Source organism: Malus domestica, chromosome 01, assembly GCF_042453785.1.
Source record: "Malus domestica chromosome 01, GDT2T_hap1".
NCBI lineage: Eukaryota > Viridiplantae > Streptophyta > Magnoliopsida > Rosales > Rosaceae > Malus > Malus domestica.
Window position 1 is genome coordinate 29,393,156 of NC_091661.1, and position 26,206 is coordinate 29,419,361.

The 26,206-nt window shown below is 35.8% G+C and overlaps 5 protein-coding genes across 12 annotated transcripts; 4 read left to right on the forward strand and 1 right to left on the reverse strand.

The window, feature by feature from the left end:
- Window positions 1–1,239: 1,239 nt before the first annotated feature.
- LOC103440186 (ethylene-responsive transcription factor ERF027-like) lies at window positions 1,240–2,177 on the reverse strand. Its single transcript, NM_001328969.1, is given in 1 exon segment — window positions 1,240–2,177. A coding segment is annotated over 1 exon segment (708 nt). The 5' UTR covers window positions 2,105–2,177; the 3' UTR covers window positions 1,240–1,396.
- A 4,242-nt stretch (window positions 2,178–6,419) lies between these two features.
- Window positions 6,420–9,814, forward strand: LOC103440170 (uncharacterized). Of its 3 annotated transcripts, none has more exons than XM_017333936.3 (8): window positions 6,546–7,074; window positions 7,493–7,617; window positions 7,695–7,783; window positions 7,882–7,956; window positions 8,229–8,351; window positions 8,474–8,569; window positions 8,670–8,937; window positions 9,439–9,814. In XM_017333936.3, the coding sequence occupies exons 1-8, from the start codon at window positions 6,692–6,694 to the stop codon at window positions 9,465–9,467; spliced, it is 1,188 nt and encodes a 395-aa protein (XP_017189425.2). In that variant the 5' UTR covers window positions 6,546–6,691; the 3' UTR covers window positions 9,468–9,814. The 3 variants fall into 3 exon arrangements, with proteins under 3 accessions (XP_070676295.1, XP_017189425.2, XP_070676294.1); XM_070820193.1 differs by having other exon boundaries at window positions 6,611–7,074; window positions 7,480–7,617; XM_070820194.1 differs by lacking the exon at window positions 9,439–9,814 and having other exon boundaries at window positions 6,420–7,074; window positions 7,480–7,617; window positions 8,670–9,211.
- A 2,098-nt stretch (window positions 9,815–11,912) lies between these two features.
- Window positions 11,913–17,037, forward strand: LOC103441267 (putative two-component response regulator ARR13). Its single transcript, XM_070821900.1, has 9 exons — window positions 11,913–12,060; window positions 13,270–13,551; window positions 13,653–14,051; window positions 14,161–14,237; window positions 15,026–16,174; window positions 16,259–16,489; window positions 16,597–16,668; window positions 16,769–16,870; window positions 16,990–17,037. The coding sequence occupies exons 1-9, from the start codon at window positions 11,913–11,915 to the stop codon at window positions 17,035–17,037; spliced, it is 2,508 nt and encodes an 835-aa protein (XP_070678001.1).
- An 873-nt stretch (window positions 17,038–17,910) lies between these two features.
- LOC108170777 (LOB domain-containing protein 24-like) lies at window positions 17,911–18,724 on the forward strand. Its single transcript, XM_017326176.3, has 2 exons — window positions 17,911–18,110; window positions 18,292–18,724. Exons 1-2 carry the CDS (start codon window positions 17,958–17,960, stop codon window positions 18,604–18,606), a joined length of 468 nt encoding a protein of 155 aa, XP_017181665.1. The 5' UTR covers window positions 17,911–17,957; the 3' UTR covers window positions 18,607–18,724.
- Window positions 18,725–19,407: 683 nt separating this feature from the next.
- On the forward strand, window positions 19,408–23,638 carry LOC103441256 (serine/arginine-rich splicing factor RS40-like). 6 transcript variants are annotated; one of them, XM_070820187.1, is made up of 8 exons: window positions 19,448–19,566; window positions 20,366–20,474; window positions 21,207–21,361; window positions 21,487–21,813; window positions 22,031–22,143; window positions 22,249–22,484; window positions 22,608–23,339; window positions 23,439–23,638. In XM_070820187.1, the coding sequence occupies exons 5-8, from the start codon at window positions 22,048–22,050 to the stop codon at window positions 23,464–23,466; spliced, it is 1,092 nt and encodes a 363-aa protein (XP_070676288.1). In that variant the 5' UTR covers window positions 19,448–19,566; window positions 20,366–20,474; window positions 21,207–21,361; window positions 21,487–21,813; window positions 22,031–22,047; the 3' UTR covers window positions 23,467–23,638. The 6 variants fall into 6 exon arrangements, with proteins under 6 accessions (XP_070676283.1, XP_070676275.1, XP_070676272.1 ...); XM_070820182.1 differs by lacking the exon at window positions 21,207–21,361 and having other exon boundaries at window positions 19,408–19,566; XM_070820177.1 differs by having other exon boundaries at window positions 21,207–21,813; window positions 22,031–22,152.
- The last annotated feature ends 2,568 nt before the right edge of the window (window positions 23,639–26,206 follow it).

The window sequence follows — 26,206 nt, forward strand, 5'->3', positions numbered from 1 at the left end:
TCTCTTCTTGTACCTCCGCCAGTGTAAATAATAAGTTTTATGTTAAAGTCTGCTACCAAATACCTACCTAGCTACATCCGTAAGACCAGTGCTATATAGTACATGTATGCGCAAGGGATAATAACTTCTCTTCTCCTCCTTTATATTGCTGATGTTGATCTGAAAACCAAACCCAACTTTCAATCGCAATTCCGGGTACCAAGTGTCTCTATAATATTTATCTAATTACTAATATGGTATGCGCATGTTTACTTGCTAAGAATTAGAAATGGAATCATTTTGAGATGACAACAATTTTACCTTTTAACTTTTCTACATGTTTACTAACACATATGAAATTAAAATGTGCGAGTATACTCTAAAAATCCATAATCAAATATCTAAAAATTATGATCCCCTTCCTTACTTCATCTATTTCTACATCTCTAATTCCTTCCTTTTCCCATTTCCATTAAGTAAGCATGTCCATGCCCTCACCTCTTAACTTTCTCATGTGTTATAAACATGGAACCAGAAAACTGTTAGTTTCCTATTAAAATCCTTGATCATACCTAAAAACAAAGCAAAAAAACAGATGAACTAGGGGACTAGTTGATTCTACTCCCCTTCCTTCTCTTATTTTTAAGGTCTCCCTTGGATAAAGTTAGGTTTCCACAATTAAAACCAATTGGCTAAATAGAGAGTCGCTTAATTTTCTTATAAGCTAGCCCATGCAAAGTCTATTATCTCATTAATGTGAGATTAATTCTCAACATCTCTTTCTTTATTTCTCCTAATTAAACCCTATCCTTAATGAATCCAATCAAGAAAAATAGTAATTGAGAATTGTTTATGTAATTTTGGTAATGCATAGTGTCTTTATATGATCATATGATATGCCCTAAATCTTGGGCACAAATTTTGCTTCTTGTCTAGCAACTTTGACTTATAACCAAAACCTAAACGTTCATGTGCTAATCACAAATCCAAAGAGGAAAGTAGCACATTCAGGAGCATTTCATGCCATCAATCAACATGTACACTACTCAAAGAAACAGCAAACTAGTATATGCAACGCAACTAGTTAGTTGTGATCATATGATAGTAGTAGAAAAATCCATCACGTAATAACCATTAATTTCCCAGAGCTAGTAATTATACAAGCTTTAACACAATACTAATCAGCTGCAAGAACGAAAGAAAGCAGTACATGTGATGAAGCAGCTAAACTAAAATAATTCCAACAAAAACACACAAAAATAACTAATTAATTAATATATTGCGATTCGTGAATCATACCCTTAATCACTGATGATATCCGTTACAATGCAAGCATTGATTTCACTTATTCTTTCCTGAGTCCGAATGGTGATACAAATAGTGAGCCCAGATACTGAAAATCTGATTAAATTATTAATTAATAGTTCCAAAGATTTTCTCCGTCGGAATTTTCAGGCGAATTGTCGGAAGAGATCCTGGGCGGACTCACCAGCATTCCCTCCGCCATGTCCACCAGCAAATTCGGCATATTCAAAAGCGCCTCCTCATCCATAAACTCCTCCTCCTGCTGGCCCACCACCCCACCAACACCCTCATTATCAACACTACCCGGCTCCGATCTCCCTCCGCTCTCCCTCTCCCGGGGAACTAACTTATTTGCCCTCGACTGTGCTGCCCTAGCGGCCGCAGATCGTATGTCACTCGCGGCGGAGGAAGCCGGTATCGGGTACGTAAGAATCGAGTTGGGGAAGTTCAAGGGAGTATCAGGCCCTTTCAGAGCGATCGCCGCCACGTCGTACGCAGCCGCCGCCATCTCTGGCTTAGGGTAAGTGCCAAGCCATATCCTTGTAGTCTTACGTGGCTCCCGAATCTCGGACACCCATTTCCCGTTCCGACACCGGATTCCCCGGTAGACTGGATGCCCTTTCGGCGAGCCTGATGTCGAGCCTCCCGACTGGGACGGAACGCCCAGTCTCAGGGATGAGGAGGAGGAGGAATCGTCAGGTAGAGTTGATGTGGGAGGGTTAGGAAGAGTCGGAGGAATTTGTATAAAGGGATTGGGATTGGAGGTTGTAGTTGGTTGGTCAACTGGGGTTTTGGGCACGTTGCTATACGGATCGGCCATAAGTATAATCTACATACAATTTTTCTTTGCATGTATGTATTTATATATATGTGAATTCATGGCCAAATGCATGTCACGATATAAATATTAATGAATTGTAACGGATATGTGAGATGATCATCCTATTTATATGTGAAAAATGGGAGTTTGTTTGTTTTTGTATGAAGCGTGGGAAAATCGCGGAGCTTTTGCTGGCTTTTTAAATCATTTTGTGTGACTAAATAGGACTAATCATGATTAAGAATTAATACTTTATGAGTGAGAGATGGTGTTGAAATTGAGAGATTTTTCAGTGTGATCGGCACACAAGGTAGTACACCATGTGTCATTATGCGTATGGTGGGATATGTGTGTTAAAAAGTTAATAACTTAAAAAATAAAATTTCCTACCACTTGCACAAAAACACATAATGTACCATTCATATTCCTGTTGTAATAAAAAATTACAGAGGAAACATGTATTAAGCCCTCAAGCAGTCTCCTATAGCAGCTAGAGATTAGCTGTTGTGGACCTGGTCATTTAATCAAGATCTTCCCCTTGAAATTTAATTAGTATTATACTTATAATGTAAGACGTGTTGTGAGATATGGGGGGTGATATTCATAATTTAATTGCATCATGCTGACCACTTTCTCAGCATCTACACCGCACTCTTTGTTTTGCTTGACTGTACGGATGCCATCTGCACCATTAACAATTGTCTAGTTTTCTTTTTAACATAAAAAAGAGAATAGAGTGTCCAAGGTGAATTTTCTTTGACATAATAAAGTGCTATTTTAAATTACATTATTGCTAGTAATTCATATTCCTTCTTTTAGTGCAAATGATCTTGTTTGTTCATAAAAAAGAAAAAATAAATAAAGTGGATTTTTTTTTTCTTTTGACATAATAAAAGGTGAACATATTTTAGTGGGATACTATCTACTTTTCTGTTGTGGGAATATTTTTGTTCACTACCCTTAAGTGATTGTGATACTTATTATTAGAACTAAATTCATGCACCACCGTAATAGGCGAAGATGCACAAATTCGATAACCTATTAATGAACAACTAACGGTAAACAACCAAGGACCAGGGGTGTCAGCCAAAGACTCTCTGACAGTCAATTTAGTAAGCAAATATATGAGACTCAAGCAGTAGCCAAGAGAATAAGTGTGTGACAATTGCGTTTCCAGAAATGAACTCTAGAATGGTGTATCTATACCAGTTGAGATAGGGACCTTTTAGGCCATGGAATCCGTATTATACCGTGAGTATCGCAAAGGATATCTAGGAGTAGTTATTGCATTCTCTTAGAGTATGATTACTTGCAGTGTACAAATTTTAAGGATTCCAAGAATATAGGAAACCTAGCTGATTTCTTATTAGATCAGTTTTCTGTGTCTTGCAAAACAAACATGATCAATCTCAGGGAAGTTGTTGGAATTTGCATACTGTTTCGCAAGACACCTAAATCTGATCCAGTAAGGAATCAGTTAGGTTTCCTTTATTCTGGGAATCCTTACGATCGAATAATTGGCGTGCAGCACAAATAATCATACTTCCAAAATGATGCAATATCTACTTTTAGATATCTTATGGGATTTTCCCGGTTTAATGCAGGTTTCATATCAAAAAATATCTTTATCTTGACTGGTATAAATACACTATTTTAGGGTTGTTTGTGCTTTTACAGGTTATCGAGTTTGTGCATCTCCACCCTTCATGAAAGTGCGCAAAATTGGTTCCAACACTCACCACCTTGTTTATTGTCATTACATAAGTTTAAATTTCTAGATCTGTGTAGTGGATAGACACAAATTTTAAAATTTAAACTCATCCAACAGTGATAAATATGATCATGAACATTAACCCCAATTGAAGGTGGTGGGCAAAAATGCACCATCATCTGGTACCTTTTTCTACTTACCATCTCCATTCATTGATTGCTACGTAGAAGCCACTATCACTTAAAAATTAAGTATTTAATTTTTAAAAATGATTATTTCATTCACCAAAATCCTAAAAACAAAAATTAAATGTCAAAGCTTGACCACCGTCCAACTCTTCTTTTTTTTCTAATGCATGTTCATGTGCTTTCAAGTTTCAACTACCAAATTGAAAAAAAAAAAAAAACCAGAAAAACTCGACCCACCAGATTAGTTTTGGACCCACATTAACGAAAACAAACCATGATACGAAAAAGCTAAAATTCGTCAAAAAAAAAAAAAAATTGTGGCCAATTCCGTTGAGCAGTTGTCAACCCATCCACTCATCTCTCTATCACTCTCCCCCCATCCTCCTGTTTCTTTTTCTTTTTTTGTTCTGAAGGGGAAAACCTAGGCAACGGGTGGATGACTTCACCACCACCCAAACTTGTAGCATTTTATACATCCATGAGCAGTAACAAAATTCATAAGTGAAAGACTCAAAATCTCAGATGTTTTTTAAAGTGGAATACGAGTAATCTGTTCCAGAAAAGAAAACTCCATTGATGTCTTTAACTTAGCTAGTCGCTTGCTGCCTAGAGGGAGGAAGTCGAAGAGTGAGCGAGTGAGTGAGAGAGAGAGAGACATTGACGGGTGAGTGGCCTGGCCTTATTAATCTGTTTTCTTTTCAATTCTCAAATGCATTAAAGTTAAAAGTTCAAGAATAGAATTTATGATTTTAAAGCATTAACTTTGTAGTTTAATCTGATAGTGGAAATGGTGAGTGGGAAAGACAAGTAGAAAATGCAAGAAGAAAAGGTACCTGGCATCCCTCTATATTTTACTCGATTTTCTTTTGATGCTGCTTGTTAGACTAAATCTAGTGTTTCAAATGAAAGAGTCAGGTCTTGTATGTATGATCGTAACTAAGCAATGTTTAAAACTAGGGATGGACAATGGTTATGGCGGACGGATAACCGCAATTATTTACCCATAACTGTTTATATTCATACCCACATAACCGTTTACCCGTTGGGTAATTGCATAAACGGTTATACCCATACCCATAACCATTTATAAACGGTTAACCATATCTATAACAGTGTACCCATTTAACCATAACCGTTTACTCATTTAACCATAACCATTTACCCATTTAACCATAACCATTTACCCGTTTACCAGTTTTTGAACCTGTTTATCATTTTTTTTATCTATTTATCCTTTTTTTCACCCGTCTACATGTTTTTTTTAATAACTTGAAAATTACAAAAGAAAAATTTGTCATAATTTTCATTTTATGACAATTAAACACTGTTATAGGTACATTTTAGCATGCATTTCCCTATTGTAATCATTTAAGTCCTCATACAATTCCAATAATTGAAATAATAGTTTACGAACAATATTTTTTTACTACACCCAAGAAAATCTTTAATTATAATCTATATGATTACAAAGTAAAACTTATAAAAACAAAATGTAGTCATTATCTTGAATACTAGATGATTCTAAGCTGCAAAATAAGGTCAATTAACTTTGTTAGTTGTAACTTTATGGTAAAGTTAAAAGAACTAAATGCTTCTTTCTTAACTTGAACACAACCAGGTTCCAAAGGTACAGAATATCAATTGGTTCACAATCTTCCACATTTTTCAAATATTCCACAAGCACTTTTTTCCATCGATATTTTCTCCTCCAAATAATCAAAACCAATAAAAATTCATCTCAGGTTCTCAATTCCAACTTCATGGTAGCAAAAAATTGACGTTAATTCTAATTTGACTTTTCAATTACGGTTTTTAATTTTACATATATTAAATTAAATGGGTAAATAAATACATGTTATAACCGCGGGTAATACCCATAACCGATGGATATCATTTATAACCATGGGTAATATCCATAACCGCCTATTTAAATTTCACGGATAAATGGTTATACCCATAACTGTTTGTTTGTCAAAACGGTTACCCATAACCGTAACCGTGAATTTTAAATGGGTGGATAACCGCAGTTACCCAAACCCATGAGTATTTTGCCCATCCCTATTTAAAACTTATTGTATAAGAGGTAATTCAATTGAGCTAAAAAAATTCATTATCACCATTTACTAAGGTCAAATTAAACACATTTAACATACCCAACCTCAAATAAGTGCATGGTAGCAAATCACAAATTAAGACGGGATAATGAAAGTGATGGCATGTTATGTCTAAATGGCCTACGATTATCCTTCACATGGCTAATTTAGTAGCCAAGTCATTATCCACAGTGTGTCAAGAATTCGACATAGTGTATCAGTTGTATTATGACATTTAATATGATAGACCGTGTTTTTTGCACACTAAATAAATCTCGTCTCACCTGTTAATTTACCAACTCCTAAATTATCTTTGTCATCACCTTTCAGTTTTATGTAAGAAAAGAAAAGAAACAACAAATGAAAAGAAGAAAAAGCTATTAGGTTGTGAAACCAATATCTTAAGATATATCTCTAAATCCACAAAACACCAAATCCCATTTTTCATGGGCACAAGAGACCCACATTTACACTATCAACAATTAAAAAAAGAAAAAAACTACATACCTCTTCCCTCTCCGACCGTTAAAAGTTAGTTTCCTTATCTAAAAGTTAGTTTCTCCGTCTAACACAGGTCTCTTCTCTCATCTCGTCCATGGAGACCATTCAATCATCAAGCTTCCCAATTTTCCGCACCAACCCAGTTTTCCTCACCCCCAAGCCTCTCAGACCCTCAAAGGTTTCCATCAAACCTCCACCGCCGGACTTTGATTTCAGGTCAGAAATTTCGGTGGACTCAAGAGCCACAATAGCCAGAACGCACCCTGAACTGCTTGATTTGGCTGAGAATGGGAGCTTGTTCTTGATCGAGAAGAGCCGGTTCGGTCCCGTCCCGGCATGGAGGGCAGAGTTCGTCGAGCCGGAGGCCATCTGGTTGGTCGGAACCAATCATATTTCTCAAGACTCTGCGGTGGAGGTCGAACGCGTGGTCCGGGCAGTGAAGCCGGATAATGTGGTGGTGGAGCTATGTAGAAGCAGGCAAGTGTGACTTGGAATTTAATCTCAAAATGTTACATAGTTACAGTAGCAATCGTTATTTTTTAGGTTAATTGTAGCAATGTTCATGAACTATACCCTGAGTCGCATTTAGTGCTTTGGTTTCAATATGAGATTATGTGCTTCGAGTTGTATCGTTCAAGGATTGTTGCTGCAATTATCCCTTATTTTTCAACTTTATGTACATAGTTTAATCCATTGTTATTTTGTAGAATAATTGTAGTGACGTTCATGAATTATTCCCTGAGTCACATTTGAGTCCTTCAATTTGAATATGAGATTATGTGCCCCGAGTCATACAGTTCAGTAAATATTGCTATAATTTTGATTATGTACATTCAATCATCCATATATCCATACTCCACATCTTAACTGAAATTGTTGCAGAACCCAATTTCAGAGCTGGGATTATGTATGCTGATGCCTCCATGCATGGTGAGGCAGGAGGCCAACAATTAAGGTCTAATATGTTCTCTCTGAGTGGAACTGGGTTTTTCGGGGCCGTAGGTCGAAGCATAAACTTGGGTAAATTGCCAGTTTCTTGTGTATCAATTAATAGTTTTATGTGTAGATGAAATTATTGGTTTAGTTTTATGTCATAGGGGGTCAAACTGCTCTAGCGTTACGAGTACTGTTGGCTGTTTTCTCATCAAAGATTTCATCCGACACCAATCGTCCTTTCGGTGATGAGGTAGTTGACTACAATTAAATTTGATTGATGATTAATGTACTGCTTGAAAATGAAATCAGGTGTGTGACCATGTCCATGTGACCTTTAATGGACTGCAGTTTCGATCTGCTCGAAAAGCCTCTGAAGAAGTTGGTGCTCAAATTGTGTTGGGGGATCGTCCAATTGAAATTACCGTATGCGCAAATCGAAACCCTACTGTAATACAGGACTATATATAGAAGTTTTTCTACTACGCCGTTAACTGCATTTTTTTAATACGGACATGTTGTTGATAGTATCGATATTCTTGACACTACATGCGTATTTACAAAGTTACAATTATTGATAAGTGATTAGTATGGTTTTTAATATGTGATCGATAAACTTGACCGCTAGTCAGTTAACTGCATTGTAGAAAGGTTCATGATGTTAATTTTGGTAAATTGTATATAATTTGTTTTTGCAGCTTGAAAGAGCTTGGAATTCTCTGACTTGGAACGAGAAACTGAGCATAGTGAGCTCAGTTGTTCGAGGGATAACATCACAGTCTGATATGTCGAAGAAGAATCTCAATGATGAATTAGACAGGGTAAAGTTTGATTAACAAGATTAGTATTACAACATAAAAATAAACTATACAACTGTTCAATACTTACTAGATCTTAATTAAGTTAATTATTCAAACAAAACGTATATTTGATTACAATGTAGGAATCAAGTACAAGTGATGGCACATTTCAGCTTTATAAGCAGCTAAGTTCTTCATATCCTTCACTCCTACAACCTCTTATACACGAGCGAGACACTGTAAGTATCTCAATTCAACCCGGATTATGAACATTCTATAATACAATGCAGAATGAAAGTTACCAAGTGACTTTTGTTTTTGTGTTGTTGCATATTTCAGTACCTTGCATGGTCTTTAAAGAGGAGCAAAGCTGTGAATAAGAGTAAGAGAGTAGTTGGGGTTATTGGAAAGGGACACATGAATGGTGTGATATATGCCTTACTGGCTGACCTGGGAGACCTAAGGTTTAGGGACCTTGTAGGACAGAGGCCTACAGGTACTACTGATGCTTCTTCTAATGGTTGGATTGTGAAGTTGGTCCAGGACTTGATTAGAGATACTGTCATTGCCGGCCTCCTGTGGGCATTATATGAGCAGTTCATAAAAGGTGGGTTAGAGAGTCCATTTTGATTTGAAATCCCAAATGGCTGAAAAAGAAAAAATTTGATCTTTGTTTTGTATATAGATTTGAAATCTGCTCGAATCCTTTCTATTTAAGGACTCATTCCTCCTTACACGTAAATCATAACTTCTGTAAACATGTCAAAATGTGATTGATCTGTAAGGAGTAATGAATCATTACATATTAGAATTCAAGTATCTTCTTATAATTTTTTTTAAGAACTAATAAGGAGAGGGAACTGAAGATTGTTGCTACAAAAGCTTATAATTTATTTTTGTATTATTGCAATTCATATTCACCTCAAACAAATTAAAATAGTAAGATTGATTTATTTACTGCTTAAAGCTGAAGGTGAATATTATGTTGCCTTTTGGAGGTGGCAGGGGAGCTTAATACAACAATGAAGGATATAAACAAAAACTGAATTAAAAAACCAAGTAATTTATAGGAAACTTTTACATCTCTAATTAAACATTCCTGTTTCAGGCTTTCCTACTCTAGGGGTGAAAGAGTGATTCGACTTGGTACATATGGCTTCACTTCTAGGATGACTTCTGGAATTGACGTTATTGCTGACGCACTCTTTAATACAAGTGGATCTTACATGCAATTAATAAGAAGGCCCATTTCTATTAAAACGTATGTGTCAGCAATAACGTCAATATTGTGAGCAAACACTTTATATTTCACATGGTTGATTATCATAACACTGAGAAATTGAGTTACGAAGAAAGAGAGAGAAAGAGGAATAGAAGCTTAGAGATGAAGGAATTTCATATCACTTTATATTTCACACTCTAAATTATTACAAGCCTTTACAATGTGTTATATAGTATCCACAAGACATGGACTATTACAGTAATACCCTTTGTAACTAACTCTCTAACAATATTAACTAATTGAGTGATGGTAATTACAACCAATAGACAGTTGACAAGTGTCAATTGGTTAATAGATTATGCGATAAGGATGTCATTAAACGATATCCATGAGTCCATGACAATTTAGCCAATCATAATCTAAAGGTGGTGAAAGTTTAAGAATGCAATCAATGGCCCTGGATTTCGTTCCTTCTTTCCGTTGGATTTCAACCACTAAAAACATTTCACCTTTGTTTAATGCATGAACATCGTCTTCTGATATAGATGTCCACATATACGTAAATGATTGATGCTAATATTGTAATTTGAAGTAAAACAGAGAGGCAATATTGTCATATTACTTGGTTAGAAACAATGGACTGAACTAAGGTAATGGTTTTCAAATACCACGAGCCAGTTGCCTTATCCTGGTTTCATTTCTGAGATTTTATATTAATGTACACATTAGCTTTAGTTTATGGTAAGTTATTGTGAGCAAAAGCCAGCCCTAATAGACAACCAATTGGCATAGGTATACTCAGGTTCCCTCCAATTTGAAATCAAAAATTTGAGACGTTGAGACTGTAAAGTGTAACAAGATAATATCAAACAAAATTTACCAGCTTTTACATTTAAAACACGAAACTCAGAAAGAAGTGAAATTTGACCACTTTTCTTGCTACCAATGCTTTTTTTGCTATAACGGGCGTCACTTTTAGTTTTTCACAATTTTACTCAACAATCTTCTGAATTTTACTGACAAAAAAATCATAATATTCTGCGTTTGATTTTCTTGTTTTGAGTTTTTCGGTTAATTTAAAGAGGTAAATATTATAGCATTTAGTAGTTAATTTGTTTAGTTAAAAAAATGTGACAAAATTAGTTTGTCCAGTAAAACAATTGATATATTAACTTGATGAATAGGGTCTTCCTCTTCAACATATTGCGTTTTAGGTTCAAAACCGTCTATCCCCTTAATGTAACTTAAAATATTATTATCGCTTGTAATAAAAGAATAAGAGAGTACATACTTTAGCGAAAAAATGAATTTTGGTTTCAATTAGCACGTGGTGATTGATGCTAGCAAATTTTCATACATATATATATTGCAAATGATTGGTCATGAACTGTTATAGGCAGCTAAGAATAAACCATTACGTTATTAACCATTAGGTCGTTAGACTGTTAAAACTGTTAATTTCAAGATATTCTATTATTTCCTTGTGCAAATGATTTTTCGTGAATCGTTATAGGCAGCTAAGTGGAAATCGTAAAGTCATTAATCCCGTTAGGTCATTAGACAGTTAATAATTAAACTGTTAATTTCAAGAGATTTTATTACAATGGATAATAGATCACTTAATCAAGCTAGAACAGTAGATGTTCAATACAAACTCCTAATTGTTTACCATTCTTTCCACGTTAATATAACTAATACATGTATTCATTCATACTTTTTTTGAAGATGTTTACCTAAATAACACTAAAAACACCTTAATTCAAGATGTGAGAAGTAACTTGGCTGACTATAAAATGGATAATTCAAAATTATATAAATTGAACTAACAAAAATGCTAACTGCATAAATGTATGAATTGTCTTAAATTAACTAAACAACACTCCCTGAAAAAACAATCCAAATTTTGAAATTTTGAATTGCAAATAAAATGATATGCATTCAGGTTGAAAAATTGGAATGGTACTCCAAAATTGGAAAATATTTTTCATGGAAGGCAATTAAATTGAAAGATTGTGAAATCTTCTTCACAAAGAACTCTATGTAAGAATCTCCTATGTTTGGTAAAATAATATAAATTTTTTATTTCATACTAGATTTTACCATTAATTAGTGTGAAATGTTAAAGTGGTCGATGCATATACATCTTTTGTAACTTACAATGTAAACTGCATGCATTTGTCTGAAAAAAAAAATATAGAGGTAATTTAGAAAAAGGTAAACACTCTATCTCTTTAAATTAAGCAGTTTTCTTACACTTGTTGCGCCTTCATTTGATGTCACGGCTGACTTAACCAGCCCTTGCATTATATAAACCCCTCACTACTGAATAGTTTGGTGCAAGAGAAGTTTCATTCCAAGCAATGGATGCTACGGATGGTGCTGAGTTTAGGCAATCTTCTTCCATTTCCAAACCCTCTTTCGTTGGTATGATCAATATCTTGGTTGTGGACGACGATGCCACCACTCTAGCTATTGTTTCAGCAATGCTCAAAACATGGAGCTATCAAGGTATGTAGATTGAAGACTACTACTACTTTAAAATTGTTTCAAATATGTAACCAAAATCAAAACAAAAATGTTTTGAATACGATTTTGCGCCTATTCTTTTAGATATTGTGTTTAGATTTAAGCGTAGGACAATAATTTCTAAGAATTAATATTTGTTGCTCAATTCAAAGACAAATTCCATTTTGATTGGCCACCTATGTACACAACAAGAGTGGAATTTGGAATTTTTGTCATGAATTGGCGCCTTTTGTATATTATATAGTTTATATTTGAAAATTTCATCTAGATTATTCTTAATTCATTAAAATGACATTTTGATTTAAATATTTCTTAGAATAATTGGTTAATTCTTTTGTTTTGTCATATCATGTTTATTTTGTTTAGTTTCATAAGTTACCTAGGTCGTCAAATGGTTAACTCGTTTTCATATGTTTGACAAAAAAAGATCTTCAAATGGTTCACTCTTGTCTAAGGCCTTTGCATGCCTTTTGATATATCGATGTGTTATGTGTTCTCGGAAAAATTGCGGAAAAATTATTTTCTGGCCCAACCTTTTTTCTATAGACAGACCCGGCTATATCCCATCTTATACAAATTTGATCAGATTTTTTGCCGCATGTGTGTGTGTTTTTTTTTTTTAAAAAAAAAAAATCATTTTCAATCAAAGGATGTAAGAGAATTTTTTAATTTTTTTTTAGTTTCAGGCTTTCTGCCGATTTAATTTTTTGTAAGAATTATCATAAAAACCTATATATATTTGTTTGGCAATTAGAATTTTTGGCTGTGCAACTTTGTAAGTTAGTAAAAAGGAGACTTGGTTGCCTTTTTTTTTTTTTTTGTACAAAAGAAGGGGTAGTCAATTGTTGGCTTCTTGCAAGTGGCTCTTTACCGCAATGGTGGAAATGTGTTGAGTTCTTGTATGACAGCGTGAGTTCAAATCCTGTCGGTGGCTAATATAACATCTAATCTAATAAAATCTATTGTTTGACAAAAAAAAAAAATTGTTGACTTCCTTACTTCCAATCAGGGTATATAAAAAAAACTATTTTGTTTTTTATAATAAGAAAAAAAAAGGCTCCTTACGAGATCCATTCCTTAGTTGCGTATAAATAAGATTTTAAGGTAAATAACATGCATGCTTGCTTATTAGGGTTCTAAGACCCATTCTCAATTAGATCACTTTACTACTTCGTTGAACAATTTTGCAAGATTTCATTGATATATATATATATATATATATATATATATATATGCGCGTGCGCGCGCGCGTGTGTCTATATACACACACACACTTCAACACTAATAATTTTTTCTTTTTCTTGCCACACTTGATTTCAGTTGTCGCTGTTAAGAATCCTATGGATGCTTTGGCTATTCTTCGAGCACAAAAAGGCGCATTTGATCTTGTTGTTACGGACCTCCATATGCCTCAGATGGATGGGTTTGAATTACACAAGCATGTTCGTGATGAGTTTAAGCTACCTGTTATTAGTGAGTTTCATTTTTAAGTGAAAAAATTAATCTCTTAAGTATACTTTAGTTTTAGTCAATACATGTCCAACTCATTTTGTTTAATTCATTTCTTAATGCAGTGATGTCCGCAGATGACAACGATAATGTGATACTAAAGAGTTTAGAGGGCGGATTTGCTGATTATATGGTAAAGCCTGTGAGCAAAGATGACATTAAAAATGTATGGCAGTATGCTGAGGCAGCTAAGAAAGGTAAATCTGTTGTTATAGAGGAAATAGAAGGTGCTCCAAGAGAAGCACCTGGTGAGGTGGACAATGGAAGTAACTCTGGGATGCCTTCGGATACTGATGAGGAACAACATGAGAAAAAGGCCGAGGCAAAGGCGAAGAAGGCAAAAAAGAGAGATAGGGAAGGCGATAATGAGGAACGCATGGTTGCACCAAAGAAGCCAAAAGTGGTGTGGACAAACTCACTTCACAATCAGTTTCTATTGGCCATTAGACACATCGGTTTGGACAGTATGTGACATTTTCTACTGCCAATTCTCATTTTTTCTTTCCTAATTTTAATTTTTGTGTTTAAATACATACTTACGTTGTACTGACTAATGTAATTGGTTTCATGCAGAGGCAGTGCCAAAGAGGATTCTCGAGTTCATGAATGTGCCAGGCTTGACCAGGGAAAATGTGGCTAGTCATTTGCAGGTCTTTTCCACATTTTCATCTATTTTTATGCCGTTTTCTTGTTTTATTTTGTTTACAAGACAATATATATATATATATATATATATATATATATTTATGTGTGTGTGTATGTGTGTGTCTATATATATATATATATATATATATATATATATTCTAAGCTAGTGTAACCTAAGGAAGGGATATTTAAATTTGAGTACAAGGGGGCGCACACACTATTATGATCAACTGGCATAATTAACTCATTAATGTTTGGTTTCCATTTCTCTCAGTCGTAACAAAAAGATTAATGAAAGAAAGAGAACTTATGTGTGTGTATGTGTGAAGATGTTCAATTCTTGCAAAATAACACAAAAGAGAGTTTTGCATAGTAACCATGTATTCGTCTAAAAGTTTACATATTAGAAATAATAATGGAATGGTACGTATAGTATTAAATCATTTTTTTCTTGGTTTAACTAATACGACACCTTCCTCATGGCCATTAGGTACCCAAAATAGCAAATGATAATCTCATATTTTGCAATGGTCGGGTACTTAGTGGAACTAGTACAATTTATTTGGCTCACGAAGGATTACTCAATAAGTTTTAAGATACCCGGCCGTTTGCTATTTTTGGTACCCAATGACCAAACCCTAGTAGCAAAGAGAAGTACGAATTTGTTGCACGGTAACAAGTATTCCAATATTTATCACAAAACATTTGTATGGGTCTGTATATGAACTAGAAAGATTATGCTTAATGATCAAATTGTTAATGATGGTGTGTCCATATTTATGTGAATTTGCAGAAGTATCGCATGTTCTTGAAACGAGTTGCTGAGAAAGCTAGACTTTCCAAGTGTTTGTCTGAGAGGGTATTCAGGTCAAGCTTTGCATTTGGCCACCCAGGACTGGTCTTCAACAGTATGGAAGCAGGAGACCAATATTCACAGTACCTGAAATTACAACAACAAATGGGAGCATCTCCAATCAATATTGCCTCTGCATTTCAACCATCCTCAGATGGGATTGATGGAAATACCATTAATCTCCTTGGCTCGATCCAATACCCTAATTATCAGCAATCTTCATGCAGCAGCACCACCATGAGATCCATGCCTCAACTTATCGGTTCGGGGCAGTCCCGTCTGCTGAACCATATCACTCAAGCTAATCTTCTCCGCCATCAACCATGGCTTGGAAATGTGAATCATCAGCTGATTTCTCAAGCAAGTCGCCGCCCAGGGGTTTTTGGAATGCAACAACTGATGAACAATTTTGGATCAAGTGGATGCATATCTTCTAATGCTGCCAATACTACTGGACTTACCACCAATAATATTATTACAAATAATTTGATCCAAATGTTGCAACAAGCAAGGCAGCATGGAATTTTCACCAATAACAACCCATTCAGCCACAACTTTGGCACACCAGGAATTCAGAACAATGTTACTAATCAGCAGCTGATTGGTAATTTTTCAGGAACCCAAATGATGAACCCTAATGGCAGATCTGAGCTACCGGGAATACTCAATAATTTCAATGGGACTGGTGGATTTTCATCAAATGGGTTTAACTTCAACAATGAGACTATCAATGGCTTGACCAATAGGGTTCGAAACGTGAGTCTGAGTGGTACTACTGCACCAATGGCTACCTTAGGATGTTCTTCATCGTTGTCGCCTTCTGCTGGGATTGGGACTAGCACTACTACTTCTAGTGCATATCAGTTTCGAAAAGATTTCAGTAAGAACAGAGAAGATCAGCAACAAAATGTTTCAGTGTTGCCACCGCCAGCAGAGAATACCGATGATAATAGCACTACTACTCCTACATTGGTCAACAAGAATAATTTGTCTCCTGGACAAGAAATGGACAAAGCTCTTGATGCTTTGATGATTAGTAATCTTTTCGTGGACCAGCAGAACAACTATCAGCCTCCTCCTTCTTCTCAGGTACATATAAAATCCTAAACCCTAATGATCCTTCTTTTCTTTTCTACTGTTTTCTCGCCAAATTGCCCGCTTTAATGTTTGCAGCAACAAGGTGGAGATCAAGATCAACTTCCTCCCGACTTCTCTAGTTTCTTATATCCAGTTGAAGTGCCAGACGCTACTCCGAATCAAATGAACCCTGCTGTTGCGGACCAAGGTCTGGACACTGCCGTGAACAATGTTTCCGACCCTTCTCCTGACCAGGTCCCAAACCCTAACTCTTCTGGTACATACTGTGTCGAAGAAAATGCACCTAATGAACAATCTTGGAGCCAGGCATGCCTACTTCATTTCATAGTTTATCACATACTCTCGTGTGCACACGCATATTTACTCGATCACGACATTACTAATTATATTGCTTACTCATTTTTGTGGACCAGGTTTCAAACCCTAAATCTTCTGGCCCATACCATGTTGAAGAAAACGGACCTAATGAACAATCTTGGAGCCAGGCATGCATATTCATTTCATATTTTAAGCACATACACACACACGCGCACGAACACACAAAGGATTCCATCACGATACTAATTATATTGTGGTTGTGTGCAGCAGCAGGGAGGTGATCAACAAGTCCTCAACCCTGAATTCAGCGGCAATGTCTTTGAATCAGAGGACTACAACATGTTATTTCAGACAGCACTCCCTTTTCCGGCAAGTCAAGAATTCAATTTATAGCTATCACTTATACGATTTTGACATGGTATCTCTGATAAGTTTTGCTAACCAACATCTTGGTTATTTTACTTGTGTTTTTTTTTTTTTTAATGCAGGATTGTGACGATGATTTCCTGAATGCCTTATTGGGTGATGGTTTGTAGTCTATATTAAAGGGAGTTAACAGCGAGCAAGAATGATCCAAATCCAATCCTGGAGAAATTTGTTTAGTTATTTTGATTGGATTTAGATTATAGAGTTGGCTTGCTTCGGTGTAATAGTTATAATAGTTTGCGGAATAAATTGAACTTTGGCTATGTAATAATTATGTATTTTGTTAGATAAGTTGAACCTTTGGCATCTAGGTAAGGTGAACTTTGGCTATCTAGCTAAGATGTATTTTGCAAATAAAATAAAGACCTAGTATGCTTTCCTTGTTAAGACATTTGAAATGTTTACTCTATTTCACAAGGAAAAAAAAAACTCAAAGTGTGGCTAGAATGTCTTTCTTTGACGTGTGATGAAAATAGAAATATGATATATCTTCGATTACACATAATCCCGTCTTTTGCACAAATATCTTCACTCATGAGAGAAGATTTGGGCTATGATGGCAAGGCTTGCACGTATAGCAAACAAAATTGAGTAAGGCCCATATTAGCCAAATCTCATCAAACTTATGCCAAAAATTTATGATCTAAAAGTTTGAATAAAATTTGGTCAACTCTTGCATGGTTAGCTTCCTAAAATAAAAAAGGGCAGTCTTGGTCCAATGAAAATACAAAGTTTTCGAATGGAAAATGTTGTGATCAGCAAAACAAATCTAAAAAGAGAAACCAAATGCTAATTAAAAATCTAGGATTGCCATCCTCATCAAATTTTCTCAATTTGCCAATAAAAAAGTAGCCGTTGGAAAAAACTTTCCAAAGCTATACAAATTTCTTTCAATACAAATAGCGTGCATATATCTTGGCCTTTTAAAAAATTAACTCACAACAAATATTTTCTAAGATTTTCTTCTTCTGAAGGATTGAAAAAAGAATCTATTAGGGTGAGATTTCGATCCTCCTCTAGATTTTGATTCATGATTTCTGGTCGTTGTGCAGCTTGCAAGTATCTGAGAAGAAGATGTCCTTCCGATTGCATTTTCTCTCCATATTTTCCTCCAAATAATCCTCAAAGATTTGCTTCTGTTCATAGGATCTATGGTGCCAGCAACGTTGCCAAAATGCTCCAGGTACATAATCCTACTACTCTAGAAACATAATCAATTCATACATACATACATGATAGATTTCTTTATTTATTGTTGTTATAAGGGATTCAAGCGCGTGGCAACATAATTTATGAACTTAAGAGAAATTTATCTTATATTAGTGAGGTGATTAACTTTAATTTTTCCTCTTATGATTCCTCAGCAACTACCAGGCCATCTGAGAGCTGAAGCAGCAGATACTTTGTGCTATGAAGCCGAATGTAGAATACAAGACTCAGTGTACGGTTGTGTTAAGACTATTTCCCAATTGCATCAAGAAATTCACAACGCAGAATGTCAATTAGCGAAAACACGAGCTGAGATTGCCTTCATCAACTCTGGCGGCGGAGGAGGAGGGCAAGAACATCAAGTGCATCAAACGCCAGAAGTTCAGTCCGACTTAAGTTTCTTTCCGGACCAAACCGAAGTTGAGGCAACCCTATTTGGCTCTTCCTCCAAAGCTCCTTGGTTTATTTGATTCTTTATTGTATGCAAAAGAAAATAAAGGTTACCAAAATATTGATATTCATTTCATTTGTTGATTCAATCCAATGCAAATTAGCTACAAATTGCATTGTATCGTTTTCCATTTTGTGTACCGGATGTTGTAAGATTAGTTCGGATTCATGAATAACCAAATACACTGCCTCGAAATATTACCTATTTTTTTACAAGACGATACTCCAATTACTCTAATTTAGATGACGGGAGATACAAAATTGGTTGAATGGGGGACATACACATTACTCCGAAGCAACATTATGTGTATGATTTTAAAATTGGCTACTGATAAAAGATTTGAACCTCAATCATGAGGTAGACACACAAAGACTAAAATCATAATTGGTTAATGTACTATCACTTGTTACAATTCGACTTTGTAGTTTATTAATTGTTACAATTTAATTAGCACGCAAGATACTTCAATTTATCCCCACGTATACTACTCGTGACAATTTAAATTTCACGAGTTAAATCACGACAATTGAAATTACATGAAAAATTGTACAACTCCACGGACCAAAATCATGCTTAGGATCAAATTGAAATTTTAATCAACTGAAGCCCAGAGGCCCGAACGTGAAAAAATAAGAGCCCAAAAAAAGAAAAGGGTTAAATATCCAGTTTGCCCCTGATATTGATTTTATTTTTCTATAGTCCCTCCATCCAATCCAAGACCGTGCCTCCATGTCCATGTCATCAGAAAGGGCCAAGTTTACAAATAACAAAAAGTACAGGGCCCTTTTCTACAAATATCCAAAAACGTCGTTCTCTTTTTCCTCTACTATTTATTTATTCCACTCACGTGGGAATTCGTTAAGGTCAAATCGAAGAAAGTATCACCTACCTCCTTCACATCCATCGCTCGCTCGCTCGCTCGCTCGCTCGCTCGCTCGCTAGGGTTCCAGTCTGAAGCTCCGTTGCTTCCAAAGAGAAGGTACGAAACTCTCTGAAACCTGAAGCTTCATTCGAATAATCTCAATTTTCCGTTTGGTTTCCGAGAAAGTTTGAAAAGAAACCAAATTCTTTCGTGATCTGGTTATGTGATGCGTTTCTAGCTCAATTTGGTATCTTTCGTGCCGTTTCTCGGAAAATAAATGGAGATCTGATATGTAGGCTTTCTGTAGTGGTAGATCTGACTGTTGGTGTTTGTTTCTGATTTCTTTGCTTAATTTATTTGAAAAAATTGTGATTTTTTTTGTTATTAATTTGGATTTGTGTGTTCTTACATTCTTTTCTTTGGTTAAATTTGAGACCGAGATATTGTTTTAGTGTTATTCTTAGCTGGATTTAATTTTTCTTGTGCTAAATTAGGTTATGCACACCTGAAGTTACACCGTGAATTTGTTTGTAGGCATTGGGTTTTTTTTTTTTTTTTTTTTTTGTTTTGTTTCTGTATTTATGATATTTCTTGTGATTCGGAACTTGGTTAATGTAATTGTGAATTAGCGGTTCTGGTATAAGAAAAGACCCGTGCTTTGTGAACATAACATGGTTATTATATCTTTCATTTAAACACCGTGTTCTTTTTTGCAATTGAAAGAATGTTTGGCGTCGGGTGGTGTTCTCTGAAATTATGTGGCCTTTGTTTATCTAATAATTTAGTGTTGGGTTTTCTTGTTGTTTGTTATCATATGCATACTCTATGATAGACTGGTCTTTTGCTGCTCACGTGCAATATGAAGTGTGAAAGATTACTTTCATAATTGCTGACAGATTATTCCCATTTATGCCAGGAAATGAGGCCGATTTTTTGCGGGAATTTTGAATATGATGCTCGACAGAATGAATTGGAGCGGCTGTTTGGTAGATATGGGAAAGTTGATAGGGTCGATATGAAGTCTGGTGAGTACACTTTTTAGTTCTCTTCGTCTCTGTACTGTGCTTATTTCACTTGTGGTACCAACATTTAACCCTCTCCCACAAATGATGCATCTGTTCTCCTCAAAAATACTCAAAGCATCCTCTACTTCACATGGCAAAGCACCATGAAGCTGGATAGTCAACTCAGATTTTATATGAGATTTCGTCCTCTAGTTTTGATCCTGAAAGAGTTATGAATAATTTTATTTTATTTGAACTAGGGAATTGAAACCCAAAATGAGGACTGACTTCTAAACTCACACAGGCGAGCCATATATTTATGCTTCAAAATTTTACTGCACTTTTACAGCTTGGATGTGTGGTAAGATTTGAGGTGTGAAAGTGATTTTAGCAACTTTGGTAAATAAATAATTTCTAATTCTTTTGGGATCAAAATTAAAGGATGAATTCTAATACAACATCTTCAAAATTTTAAATTTCTTTATTTCCGGAATTGACACGAATGATTGTAAACATGTTCTAGATTCTGAATCGTGCATTCCTATTTCACCCAGTTTTGAGTTGGGTACTTAAAAGCAACTTTGTCTAGATTTATCATGCATTGAGGTTCTTGGTATACTGATTTGATTTTTGAGGTTTGAGGGATGAACATCACTATAATTTGTTACTCTGTTCAAATTATTGTCTGGGTGAGGAGTCTGTTGGAAGACAAGAAAACACTGGATTGAAATTGTGCATGCATGTAACCTGCAGTGAAATAAACTTTTAGTAACAATCATTTAGCCCTCTACGAGAAGCAAAACTGGTTCTTACTGCTGAAAGGCAACTCAACTACAGCATGTCTGCATCTGTAACCGTGGCACCTCCAGTACGCTGTTTCATCAGCAGTCCGGCCGAAGAATCATCCGGTCTGCATTTCTCAGTGGCAGCTGTCTTCCTTGTTGAGTTCCTGTGGGGGTTCCGGATACGTTTAAGAAAAAGCATGTATTTTTTGACGCATAAACCCCCATACTCAACATTTTCTTTGACGCAGGATTATCTTGGGATATCCATAATCCTCCAGGCTAGTGGATGGGCTCTTCAGAATTTCGTTTCTTGCTTGTGATGAGCTTCCTCTTCTTGTTTTCAAGAAGAGTCACTCTGATCTGCAATTGCACTACCGCCATCCCACGTTTTCCAGTCACAATTGCCTTTCATTCCTCACGACCTTCGCCCAGCCCTCAATCACAATTGAAACACTGCCAATCCCATGGACGGGGCAGCCGATTAGATGGAGAAGGCACTCTCTTTACATTGACCCACCATGAGACATCCACTTTTGGATTCTTGTCCCTTGACATCATTTAGTTCATAACGCAAGGTCTGTTACTAATTTTATTGGTCACTTAGTTTATAGATTTCCCGGAGGTTGCCTCACTGTTTAATTAGGATAGAATCTAGGTGGTTTGTATATTGTCGAAAGGAGCAATGCCGCCTCTTATTGAAGAATCCTTGTACGGGGGAAATCTTACCTTTGCTTGGCAAAAATACATGGCATTTGTTGCCAGTCCATAATGTTGTACTTTACTTTTTTACAGGGTTTGCTTTCATCTATATGGAGGATGAGAGAGATGCTGAATATGCCATTCGGGGACTTGACCGAAAAGAATTTGGTCAAAAAGGACGCAGGCTACGTGTCGAATGGACAAAGGTAGCAAATGTAGGCCATTTTTATCACTATTTAGTTTTGTCACTGTTTGTTAGTTGTTTTTTCAAGTGTGTCCTGGTTTTAGCACTTTTATGTTTTGTATTGTAGCAAGAACGTGGTACTAGAAGACCTGGTGCATCAAGAAGATCTTCGACTAATACAAGACCTTCAAAGACCTTGTTCGTCATAAATTTTGATCCATATCACACAAGGACCAAGGATTTGGAGAGGCACTTTGATTCATATGGGAAAATCGTCAGTGTAAGGATCAGAAGAAATTTTGCATTTGTTCAATATGAGTCGCAAGAGGATGCTACCAGGGCATTGGAAGCTACAAACATGAGGTGGATATCCCCGTTCTCTCACTCTCTCTCTCTTCCTTATCTTTGTCCATCTCTGTTTTTTCTTAGTTAATGGGTCATCTTGATTTAAAGTTCAATTTTGGCTGATAATGTATATTTTTGCAGCAAGTTGATGGATCGAGTTATATCAGTGGAATATGCAGTTCGTGATGATGATGAAAGAAAAGATGGATTTAGCCCTGACCGGAGAAGTCGTGATAGGTCTCCAGACAGAGGTCGTGATAGAAGAAGGTCCCCAAGTCCCTACAAAAGAGAGAGAGGTAGCCCTGATTATGGTCGTGGCCCTAGCCCTGGCGCCTACCGGAGAGAGAGGGGCAGTCCTGATTATGGACGTGGAGCAAGTCCTTATAGAAGGGAGAGAGTAAGTCCTGACTATGGCTGTGGGCGCAGCCCGAGTCCATATAGGAGGGACAGGTCTGATCATGGCCGCGTCTCTAGTCATAGTCCTAGAAAAGAAAGGGTGAGTGCTGACCTTGTTCGTGATCGTAGCCGTAGCCGTAGTCCTTATGGAAGAGAGAAGATTGGGGTAGGCAATGGCCATGGTCCCAGTCGGAGCCCATATAAGAGAGAGAGGGGTAGTCCTGAAAATGGTCCCAGACGTAGTCCATATAAGAGAGAAAGGGATAGTCCTGAAATTGGCCGTCTCCCAAGCAGTAGTCCATATAAGAGAGAGAGGGCCAGTCCTGAAAATGGTCGTGGCCCCAGCGGAAGTCCTTATGAAAAGGGGAGGGCCAGTCTGGAAAATGGTCGCGTTGCAAGCCCAAATTCTCCGCCTGAAGCTAGGGACAGCCCCAACTATGGAGGGCCTGAAAGCCCCATGAATGAGAGATATAGCAGGTTTGAGTTTCAATCCCACTAACCTTGCTGGATTATTAACCTTGTTAATTATCTACTCTCAGCTTCTGTTGTTTAACACTTTTCTTTTGTTAACTGCAGCCGTTCTCCACAAGCTGAGGAGGAATGATCCTGAAACTTGACTTATGTTGTTCCCTTGAAAACTACCGCGGAATAAAATCGTAATGCTACTTTTGTAGTTTCTTGTGGACTTTCTTATTTGTAGTATCCGCAGTAGTTTCTGCTCAAAACTTTATGGTGGAACTTATTATTGCTGTTAAAGGAGAGGTACATTTACAGAATTGGATGTCTGGTATTTCTTGATTTCGATTTCTCGATTGATCTGTGATTGAAGAAGGTTATCGTCGTTTGCATTTTCGTCGATTGGTCTTGATTGGTTTATGTTTGTTTCTTGGCCGGCCTTGTGGGGATTTTGTTCAGCATGAATCTAAGTTTTAGGTATTAGCTCTTCGTCGTCTATGTCAACGTAGATAGTTATTTAGTTTTTAGCTGTTAGGGTTTTTGCTTTGTGTGTTTTAGATGTGGGTACAAGGGAAAGGAGGAAGAAGAATTAATAATAACAGAATTAAGAAAGTAAAAGCAACTTGAGATGGGTTTGGACTTTTAACTTTCGTTTTGTGTAATTTTCTTTGTTCATAATTTTTAGATTTCTCAGTCATTCTTCACTCTTCTATGACCATCTCTTTCGTATATTTTCTCTATTCTTAATATATTATATACAATTTATATAAATTAAAAATGAAATGATTGTCGATATATTCAAGCGAGTAAATATTTTACAAGCTTTTTAGTTAAAAATCAATAAGTGGTCTTTAATTTATCCACCGTAAATTATTTTGATCATTTTGTGAAAAATTTATCAATATTCTCATTAAATTGTTACGTGACTATCTTTTTAATGATTTTTTTGTCAAACCAATCTCTTCACTTGTTGAATATTGAGTGATATTTTACGAAATGGTCATAATGATTTATGGTAGATAAATCATGGACTATTTCTATCGATTTTATTTGTCATGGATCAAAGTGATAAGTTATGTCAATTTCAATGATCATTTTAACTAAAAAGCCTATTATATATTAAGCAATTAAACGAGTATATATATTCTTCCAAACCTAAATTAGGCCTCTAGGCTCTAGGCATATACATAGTAAGGGAAAGGATCCTCTCCGAATCTCTTCATTCTAATCCACCAAGTCCGGAAATCCAGACGGTTGAAATTTGATCCAAATGCTACAAACATGGATTCACTTTAAAAGTTATAATAACTTTAATTGTTAAATCAAATTTCAACAAGCTAGATTCCTGAACTTAGTGGATTAAGAGGGATCCAAGGGATCCCTTTCCCATGGTAAGAGACTTGTAGTTATTGGGAGTTGAATTGTTATTTATTCTTCTTTCTTTTTTGATACAAGGGGATTGTCACTAACACTTTAAAAAGTCATCATCTTCCTTTATTTCTTTGAACAATAAGATATGCATCATGACTTCCGTTTCTAAAATGCTTCGGGCCTAAACTTTTAATCGGACTATTGTAGCAGTAGCACCATAGGCTTCTTAAAAGCAATGGAGGATAATCGAAAGATGTTTTGGCTGACAAAACTCTATCCCAACTACGCTTTTAAACGCACTAGTATTTTTACATATCTTTCTACTTTCCGGTTTGAAGATTCAGAAATGGCAAGATTGTTGAAAAATATCTTGCAACGTTTTTTCTTCGCAAAAGAGTCTTTAAAAAAACTTAAAGATCGCAGTTTTGATAAGTCATAGATTTGATCTGATTTCCAAAGGTGTACAAACATTAACATAAAATAAATAAATGATTGTATCGTTTTCGCCGCACCATAATTTGTTACATCTCTTGCCAAATTTGTTATCATCCTTGTTGTTAAACATTGTCCAAATCATCTAATCAATCTGTCAAACCCGACCAAGCAAATGACTCCCATTTTCTGACGTGGAAAACATTTAGATTACTTAAAATATTATATACATGGACTGCCGACACGTGTAAATTTAATTTCCACTGTAGCACTTTGCATGTTATATGTGGAGAGATTTTCAGTGTAATAGGAATATAGGCCGATACATCAAGCAAGTGTTATAATACAAGTAGTTGAATACTTGGAAAAAAAAAATTTGCAATTACTTATGTTATGACACTTAGTGTATTAGACCATATTTTTGGCAGACTAAAAATTTTCTCCTTCTATGTGAACACTAATCTAGTTAATCCCTCACTAAGACAATATTTCACCCTATTCTGTGTCTCTTCCCACACTACCAACCAAATGGGAAAATGGCTTTCGGTGAAGTAGACAATAAGCAACAAAGTGGCATCAAAAATGGCTTTTAGGGAGAAGCCAAAGTCAAAAAAGGAATTTTAAGATGCTTCTCTTCAAAGTGCTTTGTCTTAGTTCAAAGCAAACATAAGAGGGTTTAATTAATTTGTTTGAACTGAAACTTTAAGAAGTTTATCTAGATAACATCCCTAATTCTTTGACCAATCAATGCTAACACATAAAATTAGATCCTAATCAAATCTTGCAGACTCATAGGATTTGGATCTTTAATTAGTTTGTTGGGTACACCAGCTTGAATGTGAACGTATATTTGGATTCTGGTCATAGGACTCATGACCCCTCATTAATTAAGCTTATCTTCTCTTTTGGATCTACCAAGACATATATCTATTTGTTTCGACTAGGACATTTTAGTTAAGCTGTTTACACGGTAGCTTATTTGTCATCGTACTATTTGTCCAAAGTAGCCAAATTAACTAGGTTAATTTCCTTAACTCTTTTCTCCTTTGTTTTGTAGTTGTTTTTCCTTTTTAAAAAGAAATTAA